General features: G+C 39.1%; 1 protein-coding gene across 8 annotated transcripts in view; it reads left to right on the plus strand.

Moving 5' to 3' along the window:
• The window catches only part of MYO1B (myosin IB), a 134,318-nt gene that overhangs the window by 68,955 nt on the left and 46,168 nt on the right, over positions 1–19,195 (plus strand). For all 8 annotated transcript variants that reach the window (XM_064433860.1, XM_064433861.1, XM_064433862.1 and 5 more), the window contains 4 exons: positions 6,494–6,588; positions 9,571–9,675; positions 12,617–12,663; positions 15,305–15,368. In XM_064433860.1, coding sequence (XP_064289930.1) covers positions 6,494–6,588; positions 9,571–9,675; positions 12,617–12,663; positions 15,305–15,368 — 311 coding nt within the window. The remainder of the gene's footprint in view (positions 1–6,493; positions 6,589–9,570; positions 9,676–12,616; positions 12,664–15,304; positions 15,369–19,195) is intronic.

The following is a 19,195-nucleotide window of genomic DNA, read 5'->3' on the forward strand; positions in this document are numbered from 1 at the left end:
CTCTCCCTACGCTCTGCTGGGTATGTTTCACTGGCAGCTGACAGCACTGAGCTCTGCAATGGGATGTGGCCATGCTTGTCAGGCTTGCTAAAACTCAGAGGGAGACTTCATTTCGTAGTCTGGATTGGCAAGTGGCATGGTCATCCTCAGCTGCAGAGATCCTGTTTTGCACTGGTTGAAAGAAAATAAGGCAACAGCTGGGTCACAACTCCTGCTAAAAGGCACTTCTTGTTTTCCATCGCATTAATGTTAGCACTAACAAGATGTCTTAGATGTCGTTGAAACAGGCAGAAAATCAATGGCTGCATTTTTGGCTTTTCTGTACAGTGCTGGGGAAAGATCACTGTTGGTTTAAAATTTATTTTATTTTATTTTTTTACTTACAGTCAAAGGAAGCGATCAAAACTGATAAAGCCTCCCTTAGAGTGGAAATGTGTTCCATACTGGGAGAGGGAAAAGGACAAGGTTTTGGTGAGCTGGGAGGCTGTGCAGGCACAGTATTTTGGAAGAAGTATTGTCTGAGCCTCTCCATAGGGAGGTTTTGGAGTTGAAGTTCATTGAACACCTTAGATCTGCCTCAGTCTCAGAAAGACAAGATTTTCAGCAAGAACTTTTTTCTTTTTGTCCAGACCTCAGATTATTGGTCTGAGACAAGTCTTCTGCTAAACCTGCAGTGTATATATGTGCATCAGAGGTTATATTATATTTCCAGCCTATCAGAAAATAAATCTCTCTGGCTTAATATTAGCCTCTGTAGTGAAGTGTCCTACTCATGAAAATTGAGTGGCTTTGTCCTGTTCCCCCTCCCTTTTTCCCTGTCCCTTCCCTTCTGTAAATTATGGCTGCTTCTTACAAATCCAGTGGGTTGATTTGCACAGCTTTGGGCTTTATTCTGCATCTAATAATGTCACAGTGGCTCAATAACAAATGTGAATAACCAAGTGGGGAGGCCTGTGCAGGAGGTGCCCTTCTGCTGAGTGTATTACCACACAGTGTTGTTGATAAAACAGGTTTCCGTGCTCACCAGGAAAATAAAAATGGAGGATATGAATAGGAGCAAAGGCTTTCCATCTGTCTTAGCACACCTCTTTATCCTGGTGTTTAAATTTATTTTATTTTCTTTCCCTGATTGGCATGTTTGAAAGAGCAGCTGCTTGCCTGTGAAGGTCCATCCTAGCTGATGCTCCATCCATTCAGCTGTTGCTTTATTCTCTCCAGAGGCAGGCTAATCAACCTTTTCTTTTCAAGTGTGTCAAAGAGCTGAACATGAGACAGTTTGTAATTATGGAAAATGGGAGTACACTTTTTATCCTTAGGGCAATTAAATGATTCTGCACTATGAGCTAATACTATAAATCATCTCTTACAGTTGTTTTTCCTGAATGGTGAATTTTCCACTGAGCTTCAATGGGTGGGGGAATATATATAGCAAATAGTGATGATTTACAATGTAAAGCCTCAAAGCACTTATAAAATCTGCTTCAACTCCTCCTAGCTCAGGTTGTTAGGATTTTCATACTGAAGCAAAATGTAATTCTGATATTTTCCCACTGCATATCATGAGAGAAAGAAATAATTTCTTTGCTGTTGCCCTGCTACTGTGCACTTCTATGCACTCAGAAAGAGAAGAAAGGAAATTAAATTATGCCTTTAAGTAAACTTGAAGTAATTAAATTAAATTTTATGTAAAATTTGTATTAAAAGTGCATGCACAATTTATGTATTGCTGTTAGTCTTTATAGTCTAGCATGGTATATAGTTTTTGATAAGCACTGGCCTTTAGCATCCTGCCAGTGTGTTTAGACATGTTTGGGCAGAAATGAACCCTGGTACCAGGCCTCTGCTTCGTGAGGAATTGGAGCAGTCAAAAAAAGAGGTTTTCCTCATTTCCTTAGAAAGTAGCAAACAAGTTGTCAGCCAATAGCCAAGATTAAGCAATCAATATTTTGAAATGGGGACCCAGGGTCTCTGAATCAAAGCAACAGCTGGTGAATAAGTGAATTGACTCTATTAGTGCATGAGAAGAGCAATTGGAGAGAATTTAAAAGAGTGTTAACGAGTTACTTTTAATTGAAAATGCTAAGGAAAATGAAAGGAAGCATGGAAATGATAGCACAAATAAGTACCAGTATCTGGCAAATACTGATCCTGGTGAGTTTGGCATGAAGAAAGAGGGTGGTAGAAAAGCTGCTCCTTTGAAGTGAATTTCTGACTTATATGAAGGAGATTTTTATGGCTATTGTAATTATGGGTGCAACCTGGAATGTTCAAAGGCTGCACTGGCTGCTTGTTTGAGGGTGAGCAGGTGGGAACCTGGCTCCTGGCTCTTCCTGACCCCAGACACTTAGATGCTGTTCAGATGCTGAAAATTGCCAGAGCCCTTTGGAAGTTTCCCTTGGAGGGCTATACTATTTCCCTTCAAGTTTTTGGGTTAGGACTTTGTGACAGATCTGGCCATCTGGAGCTTGTGGCTGAAGAGGCCGTGCTAGAAAGAAGCAGAGCCCTCTTACTGAGCTAGGTGTGGGTGGCATTTCAATTTCAAATTGCTTCTATACATAAGACTTAGCTAAAAGAGAGCTCCAGTAAATATTTCTGTGTTTGTTGTGGTAAGAGGATGTCATCTTCCTCCAGGAAAACCTAAAAATCAAAGGAGAGCTTATTATAAGGTATGGTAAGTGACACTGCTGAGGCACTCATCAGCTAATTTGAAACACATGGTTTATAACTGCTTTTTAAACTATCCTGAAATTTTACTTAGGCTCTGTAATTGGGAGGTGGCTCAAAGAGTGGTGTGTGGTTTAACTCCATGGTTGCAAATGTGGCTTCACAGAGCCATGTCTCTCCATGCTGCTAAAAGGAAAAGGCCAGGATTCTTTGTGGTCTCTGGACCATAGATATATGTTAAACTTAAATGACCTCAAATGAAATTAATTTTTTAAACAAATAACTAATAACATGGAATTATATTTTTTTTAATCAGGTAGAGTTTGAACCAAGACCCAAAGTTTGTTTTTGTTTGGGTTTTCTGTTACTGTAAAGCTTATTATAGATGTTGATAATAGATAGGAAGGACTGTGAGGTATAATGTTGTGTCATGAAAGTCAACATGACATCTGAATAGATGTATCTTTTTCTTTGAGATAAAGATCTTTGTTCAGACTGACAGAAATGTGCCATTGCTCTTTTGCAGTGCCAGAAAGACAAATCTTAGTTGTTTAAAAAGACTCATGGTTATTCCTCCTCCAATTGGATTGTTGGAACAATGGCTGAAACATCAGTGATAGATTTTACAACACTTCTACTGGGTCACTTTTGATAAGTACTTATGCAAAACTTCTTTTGAAGTGAGTTGACTTATTTTTTCTTTTGTCTGCAGTAGATAATATTTGATACCCTGATGTAGGGTGTTATTAGGCTTTGTGGGTTGTGTAGATTCAAGAAAATAGCAGGAAATCTCTGACTAGATTGGATTAAACCAGAACTGGATGAAATCCCCCCTCTCTCCTCCCACTTCAGAAACCTCATTGCAGTATTAGGCTCTTGGTTTTTCTGTGGAGGAAGGAGAAAAAGCATGATTTGGTGTCTTTAACTATGCAGTGCAGGCAGAGTTAATAAATTCATCAAGCAGTAAAATGCATTTTGACAGGCGCTGTTGAGAAACTTAAATTCAGTGTATTATTGAAAAGATGAATGAGTACTAAGCTGATTAACTCGTAACTCAGTATATCAACAGAGAATACTTCCTCTGTGCTTGATGCTGATTGCATTTTCCAGGGTGAAACTACTGCCAAGAAAATAGTTTCAAAAGTGAAAAACTAGTTGATGGCCAAGATTGTTTGAAGGACAAGAGGCACAGAATGAGCCATCCAGTCTGTAAATTTGAAAAGCGTCTCAGAGTTTTATCTTCTTGCTGAAAGACAGTTTCCCTCAGTCAAACCTGTGGAAATCACAGCTTTATTGTTAAAGTTGGTCTCATGTGGCCCATGAATGCTCAGGGAAGTTTATTTCTTTCATCTTCATCCTGTTGCTTTTAATTTTTAATTTGCAAAATGAAAGGAAATCTGTGCTGGAATAAGCTTTTCGGAGTGCTGTTGTACTTTTGAAATTGCAAGGATATCTGCAGCAACATTCAACAAATATTAATTTCCCAAATATGTCCTGTAACAGAGTCTGGTAAAGTGTTACTGCTACTGTAGTTTGGATTCCAAACGGTAAAATGGGTGCCAGAAATTGTGTCATGGTCTCTCAGCAGCAGCAGAATATTTTATATTTTTTTTGCTAGTTCTCCAGCATGTTGGCCACATCACAATGTGACTTTGTTGTAATGCTAAAAACATTACAGCCTGCTACTCTCTTGTAAACACATTTTCACCTCCAGCTGAACTACTGAGTTCAAATGCTTCAATCAGCACAGCAGTATTAAGGTTTGAGAGATCAGCCCTGCTCGGGGTTGGATGGGATGTGTATCAAAAGGAGTTAATGACCTCTGATCACGGGTGTTAAGTGGATGCTCCAGCCATCTGTGCAGAGAGGAGAATTGTAATTTAGTGCCTTGGACAAAACAGGCTGGAGAAAAGCAGGGAGAGAGGTGGAGCCCTGGCTGGGTCACGGAGCTGGGCAGGCAGATGTGCTGCAGGAGAGGAGATGGGAGGGACACAGAGAGGGGGAAAGGATGGCCTGAGCATCCTTGGCAGGCCCTGGAGAGGGAGGGGAGGGTGTTAGTGCTTAGGAGCAAAGGAGCTGCGAGGTGTTTCATTTCCCCATCTTCCAATTCGTTCAGGATGCCCTCACTTGCTTGCCTGGGTCTCTTGCTGGGCTGGTAACATGATGTGACCATGAAAAACAGGCAAACAAAACCAAAACCCAAATAAGCAAATGAGAGATGAGTCTAATACAGGTGAGGGACGAGGAAGTACAAAAAACAGTGTTGCACGTGCACCTGATGATAAATTGGAGACACCATGCTATGCTCTTCACTTTTTTTGGGAAGTGAAACCTGAAGCTAAGGGACTGTGGTAGCAATGATTATGGACTGATTTTAGTGAATGTAGGTTTAATATTTGAAGCTTTCAAGCAGCAGCAATAGGAGCCTCTAGACGAGGCCCTGAGTGGCTCTCACTGCCTGCATTGTGTTGTTCCTGCTTCCCATCACTGGTGTCATGACAAAGAGCTTGCTCTTCTATAGAGGAGCCTGTGAAAAAAGCACCATGTAGCTGTGTTGTCCAAAACAAACATTTGATCTGTTTGCTGCTATCAGCTGAATGCAAAGCTCCTGAACTGTTGTAGCATAAAAAATCAAGTTTCTAAAAAGTGCATTGAACCTGCAGTGATTCTGCATCTTATGTTGACCTGAGAGTTCATTTCTGTTTTTCATACAGGGTTTGTTTGCTGTAAATAATAAACAATATCCACTTTTGGATATATATAAACACTAAATATTTTACTAGATGCAGTATCTAACAAAGGTCTTGGTCTGTTGAACAGCTGTTTATTTAATGTAAAAATATGGTGTGTTTGGATATCATATTTTTTCTTTAATTTGGTTATGCATTTGTGTCTTTCTGTTTGGATTTTGCTTTTATGTCCTTTTTCAGGTACTATTTGTTTAAGTTTTTCCAAGGGGAAAGTGCTTAGCTACCAGAGTACTTCATTCCATTAATTGAAATATGCAGTTGAAAGAAAATCTTTGTTCTGTCTCAAAATTACTACTAAAGAAAACTAAATATAAGTAAACCATCTGCACTTCTCCAAAGTATATGTTGCTGCCTGGCAGCAGAGCACATCTGGATTCAAATTGCAGCCCAGGCGTTTCAGGGTCATGATATTCTGAGCTCCAGGAAAAGACATTTTTGGCACAGGAAATCTGTTGGTTCTTATTATATTCTTTAGATTCCCTGCATGACATCGCACTTATTGGGTTAAGAGCACAGTGGAAAATAATTCTGCATATTCATGCACAAGTCCAGCTGTACCTATAGGCTTAGAATGCTCAGTGTTTTATAAGCTTGTGAGATTTCTCCTTACTGAGTAGAAATTGTGACTTATGGTGTAATTATTGCTCAGGGTTCTCCTCTTTCCTTTATTTTAGAGCTGTCTTCAGACAAACCATGCCCTGATGTTGCATTGATGTTTTTTTCAGTGGAGAATGTGACATTTTGTTCGATGAAGAAAGATAGCTACACTTCCCTGAAATTCTGTTACTTTGTTTTGACTTTGCTGTCTTTAGGAAACCTTCAAGATTATCTTTGCTTGTTCCTGAAGGAGGTCGAAGTAAGCCTCTGAGAAAAAGTACCCATTTTGCTTCTGTAGGTCTTTATGTTCTGAAAAGTGAGTGCTTCACCACTTATGGAACATTAGAACTTGGAGAGTTGTGGTGTTTGTTGGTTTTCTTTTCTTCCTGGGTGTGCAGAGGACAGATTGTAATTATTGTCAGTATTTGGTAGTTTGTTGGCTTTTTTCCCTAATTCTTGATTGGCTCTTTGTTTCTTTGCAGCTTTGCTCTGTCTGATGAAGCTTACAGGTCTTTAAGGGACCAGGACAAAGACCAATGCATCCTTATCACAGGAGAGAGTGGAGCTGGGAAAACAGGTAAGGAGCACTGAGGATCTCATTAAAAAACATTCAGGGTCATTCAGAGCCTTGCAAAGGGAAGCTGGAGTTGTTAAGAGTTGAGAGATGTCAGTAATTCTGTGTGTCTGGCCATTGCAGAAGGTGAATGCTGCCACACTTGTTGCTGCAGCTGTGAAGTCACATAAAATAATGGTTTTTCACACTGTCACCACGTTGAAATCCCATGTCATGTTAGAGCAGCATCCTCATCAGTATCAAGAGCTGTACCAAAGTCATGCTGACTTGTCACAGAGGGTTGCAAGGGCCAGAAAATGTTTAGGCTGTCCTGGTACAAAACTTGAAGAGATGGAAAATGGAATGCTCTGAGTTTTCTAGTCTTGATACTTCCACTTGTCTCTCAATAAATACGTGCCTTTAAAAACTGAATTATGCTTTTTATCTAAGGAAAATAAATAACTGTAGCTGATTACTTTGGAAATTTTATCAGCTTTTTGCACACTGTGCTCAGCTGCAGTGCTCAGATTGGCTTGTGTGCCAGAACACTGAGTTTCTTAGGCAAAGCTGACATTTCCTTGAAAATGACTGCTGGTTTTTAAACTGGAAGGTTAGAAACCAAGAGAGGATTGCATAACTGCAGTACATTTTAGGTAAAACTTAAAAAAGAAAGAAGCCAGTTATTTTTACAGATAGCAATTTAAAACAGAGGTGACTTGCAAAAGAGACAGCAGGTAGGAAGGCATACATCTGCTTCCAAGTAATTTGAGAGATTTTTCCTTTGCATCTGAGAATATGTGGGGCTTATTCTGAGCAAGACTCAAAGTAGGCAACAAGAAGTTGCTTTCCAAGACTTCTGTGTACATATAAAGTGTAGGCATCATCTTTGGTGCTCTGTGATTGGTGGCACCCAACTGAGAGGTCTTGAAGCCTTGTAATGTAATCCTTATTTACAGTTCAATGACAGAAAAGCATGTTCAGTACAAGTGTAGTTTAAAAACCCCAAGTTCTTTATTAATATGACTCTTTGAGGTTCTGTCTAGAAGCTCAGACTTTAGCTAAGAGTCCTGGACTGGTGGTATTTAATGTCTTGATTTCCTCTCCTTGGTTTCTTTTCCACAAATTGTGAATTATCAAGCACCTCATACAACTGAGGCACATATATTATTGATTTATTCATTTGAAAGGTGAATCAGAGGTTGAGTTGTTGAACTTCTCTGTATGTAAATAGTAGATTTAGATTTGTATAGAGATTTTGCAGGTTCTGTAATTTTTATAGCCATATGGGAAATAATATGAATTATTCCTTTTTTGTAAAGGTAAGTACAAAATAGGGGGTGGAGAGGGTAGGAAGCTACTGAAGTTAAGGAAGCAAACTTTTTACTACAGATACACTATATAACTGTGTTTTAAATTTTTGGTAGCTGGAATATTTGACATTTTTCTCTGGAAAAACTGAAACCGAGCTGTCATCAGTTGAGTCTTTTTATTTACTTCCAATTTTGTCCTTGTTTCTCTGTATGTTTTTAATGTTAACTGATAGTTACATTGGGCAAGAAAACATGGTGCATCATGAGAATAAGGGGCGTATTTAAATTTTTTTGAAATGTTGGGGTGAACACTCCCTTCCAGATGTCTTTCTTGGACCAAACAGATTTCCTAATAAGAGAAAGGGCCTTTATTTTCTTTTGCTGATATTCAAAGCCTGTATTGAAGTCACTGTGTGTAAACTATTATAATAGCTTTTTTGCTGCTTCAGTGCTTGTTTCTCTCAGTGATTGAGTGCTTGTGCTTAAAGATGTTGACTGTTTTAGGAAATATTTCAAATTAAATAATTGGGTAGTTCCAAGCTGTGAAGAGAACAGAGTCAAAAATGAGAGCTGGGTTTGAGGCACAAATAAAGAAGATGGGAGCCTTCTGAAAAGACCTAAAGTTTTTTTCTGTCTGCTTGCTTCCTGTGTGGCAGGTTTGCTCATTTTCCTCTACTCGTGGGATAGTAATATAATGCTAACAAACAAATTTGGTTAAATAGGAAGAATCAAAATCTAAGGGATAACGTCTCATCTGTCAGTTCTTTCCTAAAATGAGACACTTAAATTTGTAACAGATCTCTGAAGATCTGTTACAAATGTAATGATTTTTTTTTAAATGACCACAGTCTGGAATTGATTGGGTGTCCAGCTGTTAGTAATTACATTATATATCAGCCTATATTGCCTGAAATTTCACTATCTTGCATCGTAGTAACCATTGCGGACTCTCTTTATAAACCAAATCATTTTCCAGCTGCTTTTTCCTGACCAGCAATAACAGAAGGGTTGGATGGATTATCTAATATTTCATTCTATCATGGGTTATTGACACCCATATGAACCCAGCTTTGAGAATCCAGAAATTGTTCCAAATTTTATTAAAAGCAACTCCAAACTAGTTTTATTGTTTAAATGATGCTTCATTTTGTCTGTTGGTTTTATTTTCAAAGAGAAAATAATGCAGCATGTTAGGTGATGTTGTAGTTACTCAGTTGCTTGTAGATTAGAGTTGTAATTATATGTGTATAAGTGTTGTGTTTTGCACTTGTTGTGTATCTGCTGATATAAACTGATTGAGTTTTGTGTCTTGAAACTGCCTGGGCCTGTTTATTTTCAGGCTAGATTAAAACATTTCCAATGTGTCAGCAGGGGATAATGTTCTTTCCTTGGAGAGTGCCTCTTACTGAGGCTAAATGAAAAGGAGAAAGTTATGTGCTCTATCCAGTGGTGGCTTTTTTAGCTTGGGTAGAGGCTCTAGGTGTTTAGATCAAGAGAATTGCTGCTGTAATGGCATGGGTCTCAGAGCAGGGTGTGCTCCTTCTGCATTTCCAGATGGTGCAGGGGAGAACTGAAATGCATGTGCTCACAGTTCCTGTCTGGCATTGAGAAAACGTGCTGGAGATTTAGTCTGTAAAATCACATTACAGCCTTTTTGCCAATGCTTATCACTGTTTTATTTGGCTCTCCCCCACAGAGGCAAGCAAACTTGTCATGTCATATGTAGCTGCTGTGTGTGGAAAAGGGGCAGAGGTTAATCAAGTAAAAGAACAACTTTTGCAGTCAAATCCAGTCCTTGAAGGTAAGAATCTCACTGAGTATGTGCCAGCATATTACCTGTGTGTGCACTGGTGTTCCAGCTGAGCTGCTTTGGAAAACTCTGTCTGATGACGTTGCATTGTTATTTGGTGTCCAAAACCATAGGAGATTATTTATGTGAATACATCTGCAGGACTTTCTTCAGCTGTGTTTAGGCTTTCTTGAGAAGAAAATGGTTTCCCTCATGAAGGAAGAGCTCAGGAAGTTAGGTCATGCTTCCCAGCCTCCTCCTGCTGCTCTCACAGGGGCTTACCCTTTCTTAACCCTGCCTTGATGATGCTTGTCTGTATCAAAAGACTTCAATTCAGTCCCTCTGATTCATTTCCTTCCAAATCATATTATAATAGTCTCTAGTAAACAAACAAGCTCTGTATGGCATTATTTCTCTTTTAGGGGAAAAAAAAAAGGGTGAAGAAATGGATCTTAGAAAAAACTAAGCCAATCCATATGCATGCCTTTTGTTCCCTGAGACTTATTGTTTCTTGGATCTGGTGACTGTTGGCCTGCTCTTCCTGACGACTGCCATTCCTGCTCTCCAATGACAGACTTTTATTTTTTTAATTAGTAATTTAAATTTAAAGATGTTGGCTGCCAGAAACAGGATTTTTTTTTTAATCCTGGAGATAGGATATATGATCCTCAAAGCTTGAAGTTCTGTTCCATTGTCTAATAACTGTATTCAGAAGTTGCTTGGTTGGCACTGACTTATTTAGATCTATTGTGTCAATTCCTGGCTCAGTCTTACCCAGAATTTTCAAAGCTGTTCTGGTGCTGAGGCAAAGTCAGTTGTCAAAAGATAATTTTGCATTATGGCCACATCATATGTGGTATTTGTAAAGACTGTTGAGCGTCAACATTGTTTATTGCCTTGCTTATATGTGATGAATTGGAACCTATAGGGGGCAAGGACTCTGCAAGTGAAAACAGAGGGAATAGTAAGGAAAAATAATAAAAGGAAAGGGAATGCAAGAAATTGGGCAGAGAGCAGTTGGGAAGTGGATGGTTAAAACATGGTCTTTGTACACAAACTAGTAAGCAAAGACTTGTAAAGAAAGGATGAAATGTTGGCATTTAACAATAATAGAAGTGCTGGATAAGCCTTTCTTTGATGATCAGCTGTGTTCCCCTTAAAGCTGAATGGGGGGATTGCAACCCTCTATTGTTTTGGGTTCACAGAGAAGAGCTGTGTTGTTTTATCACTGTTCTGGAAGCAGATTTCAGATCCAGACAGAAATGGCATGGTGGGTACTGAGGCTTTTCTTGCCAAAGCTAGATTGTTCCCCAGGCACTGCCAAATGAGTTTGATTTCTTGTTGGTTTGTGAAGCTTTGTTTTAATGCAAGAGGAATCAGCCAAGCTTATGAAGATTGCCTTATCATTTTATGATGATAAATGATAATTGCCTTATCATTTCAAAGCACTATTTGTTTTACTTGATGTGCTGGTAATGCCTGTTTTGCTTTTTTGGAAGGTGGGACACTGGCTTATTGCATAAGGAATAAAAACTAAGTAAGCATGGCTGCTTATATAGGTTTTAGAAAGAAATTAAGCATTTGTGGTTAGATTTATTTTTCTTTGGTTATGTAGTTCTGTTTCAGTCAAACTGCAGTGCAAGAAAATGACATAAATGTTACATATGCATAATTTATCTTATGGGATTATTTTTATTAAACTACAGTTGCTACTGTAAATTAACTTTTAGAAACAATGAACTTTAGGGAAAACGAAGGAATGTGCCTCATGCTTTATAATGGAACATTTGTGTTTGACTCCATGCAGTTATAAATGACTTTACTGTTCAGCACAGTGTTTAAGAAAATGCAGCTCAGAGATTTGGTTGTTGAAAAGATGATTTATTGCAGGGCATAAAGATTTAAAAACAATTCTTTCACTTATCCTGGCCTTTAGGATCAACAAACTTTTCATTTTGGCTCTAGTTCTTTGGTCAAGAATAAGTCTACTCATGCAAGTTTGTGGAAGCCTTAAGGCATGTATTTATTTCTGTCCAAAAAACATTGACTTGACTTGATCTTCGAGTATATATACGCTATGTAAATAAATACTGGGATAAATAAAGTCTCTTATTGGAAATAGGAGTTCTGTACCTAATGATGGAGGGGACACTCCTGTTTGACTCCATGTGCTTGGACAATGTGGGAGTTTTAGAGTTTGAATTGTCCTCCTGTCTGAATTCTTGTCCTGCCCATGCTAAGATGGTGGCTGTCCATCTGAATGTCACCTTGGGAAGTCCTTTCTCAGAGAATTTTCAGTGTCATGAAACTTGAGCTAAAGAAATTTAAATCAAGCTATTCAGAAAGCTAGTTTAGGTCAAGCTGAAGACAATCTTTCATAGCACATCTGACTGATTTCAGCTGAATAATATTGAGCTTGAGGTAGGATTAATGAGTTTGAAATGGTTTGAAATAAATCCATTTCAAAGCATTGATTAAACTGTCCTATGCAAACAATTTTTAAGTGTCATTCTGTAATTTCCTCACTTCTGGCCTCCAGCTTTTAATGTATTCTGGGAACTAGGATTCATTTCTTTCTCTGAAATGAAGAGAAATAAGTATTTCCTGTATTTAAAGTTATTTGGGTAATAAAATCATTAATTTCTTGATTCAAACCCCAATGATATATGCTTAATATGGGTACAGTATTGTTTTGGAACCATTTCCTCTTGTATATTTTTCTTTAGCTTTTTAAAACAAGGAAAGTGTTGAGACAAAACCTCTTTAACTTCTATAGGTTTTTGGAATTTGTGATCATGTCTGCCACACTGTCCCTGGGGACTGATGCCCATACAATGAACAGGGCATTTCTTCTCAGAAGAATGTAATTCCTTTAAATGTACAAGCAGACCTAGATATTTTAGCATTTAATTTTTTTTTTCTACTGATTTGCTTGTTGTGTTTTTCTCTTCAGCTTTTGGAAATGCCAAAACTGTGCGGAATGACAACTCCTCTAGATTTGTAAGTATTTCCTTCAGTCCTTTTCGAGGAGCATGCCGTGCGGTTGGCTATTTCTGTTTTGCCATGTATCAACCACTCAAGCATTCATAAAGAGGGAAGGAATAATTTGGGGAGCTTTCTTGTGGCCGTCTGAGGACTGTGGTGTTTGAAGAAGGTGAACACCTACAACAATCAGTATTTAATTTTGTGCACAGGAGCATGTTCTCTTCCCCAGTGTGTTAGCAGGGCACTGTTCGTGACACCTCCTCAAAGATGTTTCACCTCCTTGCCAGAAATCTTGTTGGTTTCTGATATGGGCATGGAGTTCAATTGAATATCAAAGCAGAGGCTAAAAAAGAAAACCAAAATTAGGATGTGACAGCCTGTGACCGGATGAAAACATAATTACAATGCAGCTGGATTCTTTAATTTTCTGGCGCTGGTGGCTTTAGTGTCAGAGACCATGTGTCCAGCAAGTGGTCTACTTAGCAAGTGGATCTTTCCATGTGATCTTGTTTTCCATTCATATGTATATTTTTTTGGGGTTAAAATTACTACTTTAGGTTCCCATTTACTTTCAATAGCATTTCAAAATGTGTTTGCAACTTTAGTTTTTAATATGAACATTTGTAATGTTTTTGGGTTTTTTTGCTTAAATTCTTTATAATCGATTGGTTGAATTCAAGCTTTTTTGGGCATGGAACTGAATGAAAAATCATCAGAATTGTCAGTTGAAAAAACAGAAAAGTTGATGCTAGATTTGAGAGGTTTAGAAGTGTGAGTACTTACCATAGTTACTCCTGCTAAAGTCAGAAAGCTAACTACAACTCTGTCACTTGCTCACCTGTGTCCAGAAAAGCAATATTGTGAGATGTGTGAGGTTGACAAGAGTAGGGAAATCGATACACTGGGAGAATGGTGTGTTGTGAGTTAAAGCAAATGGATAAATGTGCTGGACATTGTGAGATTGGAGAGTGGCTTTTTCTTTCCACTTGGGAGATTTCCTCCCCTTCTCTTCTAATTCTCAAGAGCTGATGATGTTCCTCATGTCTGTGAATGCTCCTTCTGCAGCTCATTGCCTCTGATTGTGAACAGAGAAAGGGGTCTTCATCACAAGGCCAGGGCCAAAATTTGGGGCACCTGTAGAGATTTTAATATTTTTTTTTAAAATAGAAAGGCTAGGAAATCTGCAATTATGAGACATGACATTGCAGAAATTGAGCAGACAGCCCAGAAGTCTTTCCAGGACAAAGTGGAACTAACAACTATTTTGCCTTTCAAGTCCTCTCTTATAAACACTGAGCTAAAAATACTTTTGGAAGCACCCAGCTGTCCCAGTCCTTGGGAATTAAAATTTAATTATCTGATTTAAATTTTTTCTCTCTGAAATTTCAATCAGCTCAGAATTAACCTTGAACAATTACAGTACAGGAAAGAAAATAGTTTAAGTAGAGTCAAGTCAATCTTGACAAAATACCCAGTAAATTAGTAAGTTTCTTCGAGTGAGTCAGTGTAAAGTGCTTGGTTTTTTATGTTCTGTAATAAAAAGTAAAATAGAAAAATAAACAAAACCCAATCTCTTCCTGGATTCAGTGAATAACAAAATCTAAACACAAAGCTTTTCAATGGATTGTTTTTGTCCAGAATCTTAGGTTTGGGTTGGAAGGGACCTTCAAGACCATCTCGTTCCAACTCCTTGCCATGGACAGGGACACTTTCCACTGGGCCAGGCTGCTCAGAGCCCTGTCCAGCCTGGCCTGCTTCTCTGGGCAGCCCATTTCAGTGCCTCATGCTCCTCACAGTGAGCAGTGTCCTCTGTTAGCGTGTGCCAGAGGCTGGAATTTGGCTGAATTACCACCAGCAGCTTTTATCTTTCTAAACTCCCTTGCCAAGGCGAGCAGCACTGCTGTTGCCTTTTCTGCACAGCCTGTCCATTTTGTCGCTGTTAAATGTAGCTGTTACTACATTAAGCACTTGTCAAATAAATTAAAATGATCCAAAGACCGGAGCGATCTTCCGCGATGTGGAAAAGTCAAGCCGGAGTCAAGGAAACGCGCTGCGGGATTGAAATCGCTTGTGCGGTGACAGCCCGTTAATTGTTGCCTCTGGTCTCCTGAGCTCAGAGGGAAAGAGTTCAGCGGGAAAAATCCATCACTTTTACAAGGCAGGCACACGCGCGGGGACAGGCGTCCCGCGATCGCCAGCAGCGCTCGCTGCCAGCCGCTGCCTAGGGCCAGACTCAGCGGCTCTCCTTCAGCTGCCTTGCTTCACGCTGCCACGGCTCCCAGGGAGAAAAGATCATTTCTTCCTGCTAAATAATTTCTTTTTGCATCCTTCAGTAAATAAGCGTGGCCCTACCTCAATGGCTGCAGGGATTGTTTGGTGTTCTTGGCACTCCAGTGGAAGTTTAAAGAAAATGCACATTATACATAGGACCTTAGAAACCCAGCAAGTCACTGGGTTGCTTTACAGACCCAATTAAAGCTGTTTCCATACACATCCCTGGCTGTGATAATGGCTTAGAAGATTTGGATAATTTTCTCTTTTGCAGAAATCTGACAGGAAATTGTCAGATTGCTCTTCCAACCTTACAACCAACTTAATGTCTTGAGCAGTTTTTCTTATACAGAAATTATAATCTTAAAATCTGTTGCTTTCACAGGGAAAATACATGGATATTGAGTTTGATTTCAAGGGTGACCCACTTGGGGGAGTTATCAGCAACTGTGAGTATTAATTTTGGTATCAGCATATTCACAGATTAAAATGTTTTCTGTAGAAAGGAAGATGGTTAAATTATTGAAAAGATCACCTGTGTTAGTCTAATAGAATCACTCTCCATGTGATAAATTCTGCTTTTTAATTTTATTGCTGTTGTGCTGCTGAATAACGTATCTTAGAGGAAGTGAAAACAGACTTGAAGAGGTAAGCCACAGGAATATTGGATTTACTGCATTGTTTCAAAGGTACTGAGTGATGCATGTGAGTCTATATTGCCTCTGAAGCTGGTGGCAGATGCATATGGATACATGAGGGCCTTTTTTATTCTTGAATCCCTGGAATCAGATGTGTTATTGGGTTTGCTGGGTCATGTATTTATGGCAGATACTGGCTTGTAATTTGCAAGTGTGATAGAAAGTGTGCTGGAGATCACCATGAGATGAGTATGTTTACTTGGAGCCAAAGCTGTCTGTATAAATTTATACACCTCAAACTGTAGAAAAAGGTTTGTAATGAGAGAGGATGAACAGTTGAGTTTAGGGAGGGAAAGGTGGCCTTGGAGCTTGTTTTATGACACCTGTAGCAATTGAGAAATTCTGACCAGCTCTCTGTTGGGAAGAAAAAGGCTGGGAACTGAATGGCAGCTGAGAATGCTTTGACTTGCTTTTCTTTTGAGGGTTTAAGTGCAGCTTTTAAAATAAATTCCTCCTCAGTGCTATATAAAGGCATATTTGTTTGGTATTCTTATTTTTAAAAGGGGAGGAAGAGGGCAGTGAGTGACTATACTAGGTGTCACTGACCCAGCCTTGACCTCTCATTCCACTCAGCCAAATTCATTGCTGCTTCTAAAGACGTGACTTTTGACACCACTGGCATTTTACTGGTTGTGAAATAATGAGACTCACCCAAGGTGAACTGTACTCTCCATATATAACATAAACATTTTAAAAACACTGTGAGGAATTTTGCACATAAATGTAGGTTTTGGCTTTTTTCAGAGGGCAGACATTTTTTCTCAACCAGATCACCTTTTGGAACTGTGCCTGAAGAGCCTAATTTTTGTGACAGAGTAGATCTTGAAACTCAAATTAGTCACTATATAAGTGTTTATGGCTATCTATTAGCTTTGACATTTGGCAGTTAACAAAATTAGAGGCCAACCATAATATATTCATAATAATTAAATGTGAACAAGAAGGTTCTAAAAGGCTGCTGTTTCTTTTTATTTCACATGCAAAATATATACATAAAAATGAGCCCTCCTTTGTAAGAGTGGACATTTACCAGTCTGTCTTTGAAAGTACTGCACTGAGTCATGTAATTAAAATATTGTGTCATATCAAAAGGCAATCCAAATACTTGCTCTGTAGTTTATCTGCCCCATAAATCTCTGCATGGTGTAATTATAATATTACATGTAATTGTAGTGATGTGATGACATATGTATCAAAGGGCAGACATATTTTTGGATCCATCTAAAATGGGCCTGTTTTAGACATTCTTTCTGTCTTGTCACATGTAATAAATATCTAATAACAAGGAGATTAATTTCAATGTAAGATTAAAGACCTGATGTGTGAGCAAGCCCTGCTGAGGAAAAGATGTTACTTGTTGAACTATGAAATGCCTCATCCTTGGCAGGGTATGTCACAGGTAAATACTGAGTTCCTGTAGCAGCACGTTAAGACATCTCATCTTTGACTAAGTGTTTGCAAAATTTGCTAGTCCATCCATCTCTCTTTCAAAGAAATTTTAAATTCTCTGCATTTTCAAAGCAAATGAAAATTTGCTTTGAAAAAATTTTGTTGTGCTGCCCTAAATATTTTCCACACATCTGTAGCATTGCATTGCAATAAAAACATTTGTTCTTCTGTGAGGCATCATCATTCTGAAGATATTGGGGGCCTAAATTCTTTTACACCCCTCAGAATTTACTCTGGTTTAAGTCAAAATCAGGATTTGTCTTAATTCATCAAGCATGAAGTCAAGTAGTGCTGAAGTTTCCTATCCTTAAAAGGCAAAGTATGATTATGAAAATATTCATAAATATTCTTTGATTTCTGACCGTCTGTTGGTTTGGTATTAATATGATGAGAAGATGACATCATAATGCTTTAGTTAAACTTGAAGAGTTGTTTCTGGCCAGCCTAATTTCCACACATCAGTTAAGGTAGTGGCTTTTTGTGGCACAGCCTGAAGATGTATTTCGTAGTGAGTGGCTTGGAGCAGACACAGTGAAACATCTCTGTTGTTCTGGTGGCAAGGATGGTAACCAAGATAAGCTACTAATTTTATCAGATAAGTGGATAAGCAGAGACCCATTAGGCTGAAAGATGTCTCTTGACATGGTCTGTTCTTCCCTGCTCTGGAATGCTGTGAAGCTCTGTGGAAGGCTGGTCACTGTCTGTGTGACCCTTCAAGGAGTGGCTGAAGCTGCTGTGACCTGCCCTGGGGCCATTCTCCTGCTGCCTTTCAATGAGCTCCTGCTTCTTAATGAGAGGGTTAACCTGGGAGGAACCTTTCTCAGGATGGAGTTAGAGGGTGAAATTATCATGCCAGAGCTGCCCTGTCCAGTTTGCAGCCAGTGGGAATGTCCAGCTGACAGATCCAAAATATTTCATGTGCCATAAACAGAAGGGTAAATCTCCTGACTGAAATCAGAATGGAAATAATGAAATGGAAGGGATTTGTGGCATCTCTAAATTCAGGACTGGTATGTACCCAAAGTGAAGATAATGTTGTGTTTGAACAGTGTAAAATCTGTGCAGTCTCATTTCATGTATGGCAGCTCAGATCTTCCAGCCGTGCTGGTTTCCAAGGAAATTGATATACTGTTACATCATCATGAAAGAAAAAAAATTAGGAATGGAAAATTTGTAATTAATGTGATTTATGCCAACTTCAAGTATTTTACTTCAGCCAGGAATTGTTTCTCCCTTGCTACAAGGCAGCAAGTGTTGCATTTGTTCGATCCACCACCAGTGAGTGAGTAGGAGGGTGAAGAAGGCTGACTGAGGTGTGCTGTAAGCCTGAATTGTTAGTCCTGCCTTTTTGTTAGCTTTCTGTGAAGATCCCAGCTCATTTTCCTTGTGGGTGGGAGGTGCTGGAGCCCATGGAGGGTGCTCAGTCCTGGTGCCAGCTGCCATCCATTCACAGGTGACCTTTTTCATGTGCATGGGTTAGGAAATCCAGACTGCTCCTGTGGGCATTGCTAAACACAAAACCCTTGCTGTGGTGCCACCTGGGACTGTAGGCATCCCATCCCTGTTCAGCAGCAAACATCAGTCCCTGCTTAAAGGTGTGTTGCTGCTTTAAGTGGTATCTGCAAACAGGTAAATGGCATTTTTAAACATTTTCTCTCTCTCTGAGGTGTATCTGCTCTTTCTGCCCTCCTGCAGGGTGTTTACAATAGCTGCTGCTGCAGTGGACAGTCTTGTCAGCACTTATGCACTCAGAGGGCTTTTTTTCCAGAGCACTTATGAGTAAAGGCAGTGTTGGAGTGTTGTTTTCAGCTGGGTGTAATATTGTGGAAATAAATTACAGAAAAGGTCAATATTATTCTTAGCTTTTCATTTATTATAACTACTTTGTTAGGGTGAGAGAGAGGAGAGTGGTAGTTTCTTTTCCACCTGTAATTACACAATAAGACATATCTTACATAAAAATAGGTAAGTTTGGTTTTGAAGTAATAGGTGCTAATTGCAATAGCTTTATTTCAGCTCTGAAGTATGACTCTGTCCACAGATGCTGCATCTGTTTTGTACTTAAGGCAGTGTTTGTGTGCACACTTGGTTCATTAGTTTTGTGACTGGTTTTATGTGCACTAAATTTG

This window comes from Passer domesticus, chromosome 10 (genome assembly GCF_036417665.1).
Source record: "Passer domesticus isolate bPasDom1 chromosome 10, bPasDom1.hap1, whole genome shotgun sequence".
NCBI classification, from domain to species: domain Eukaryota; kingdom Metazoa; phylum Chordata; class Aves; order Passeriformes; family Passeridae; genus Passer; species Passer domesticus.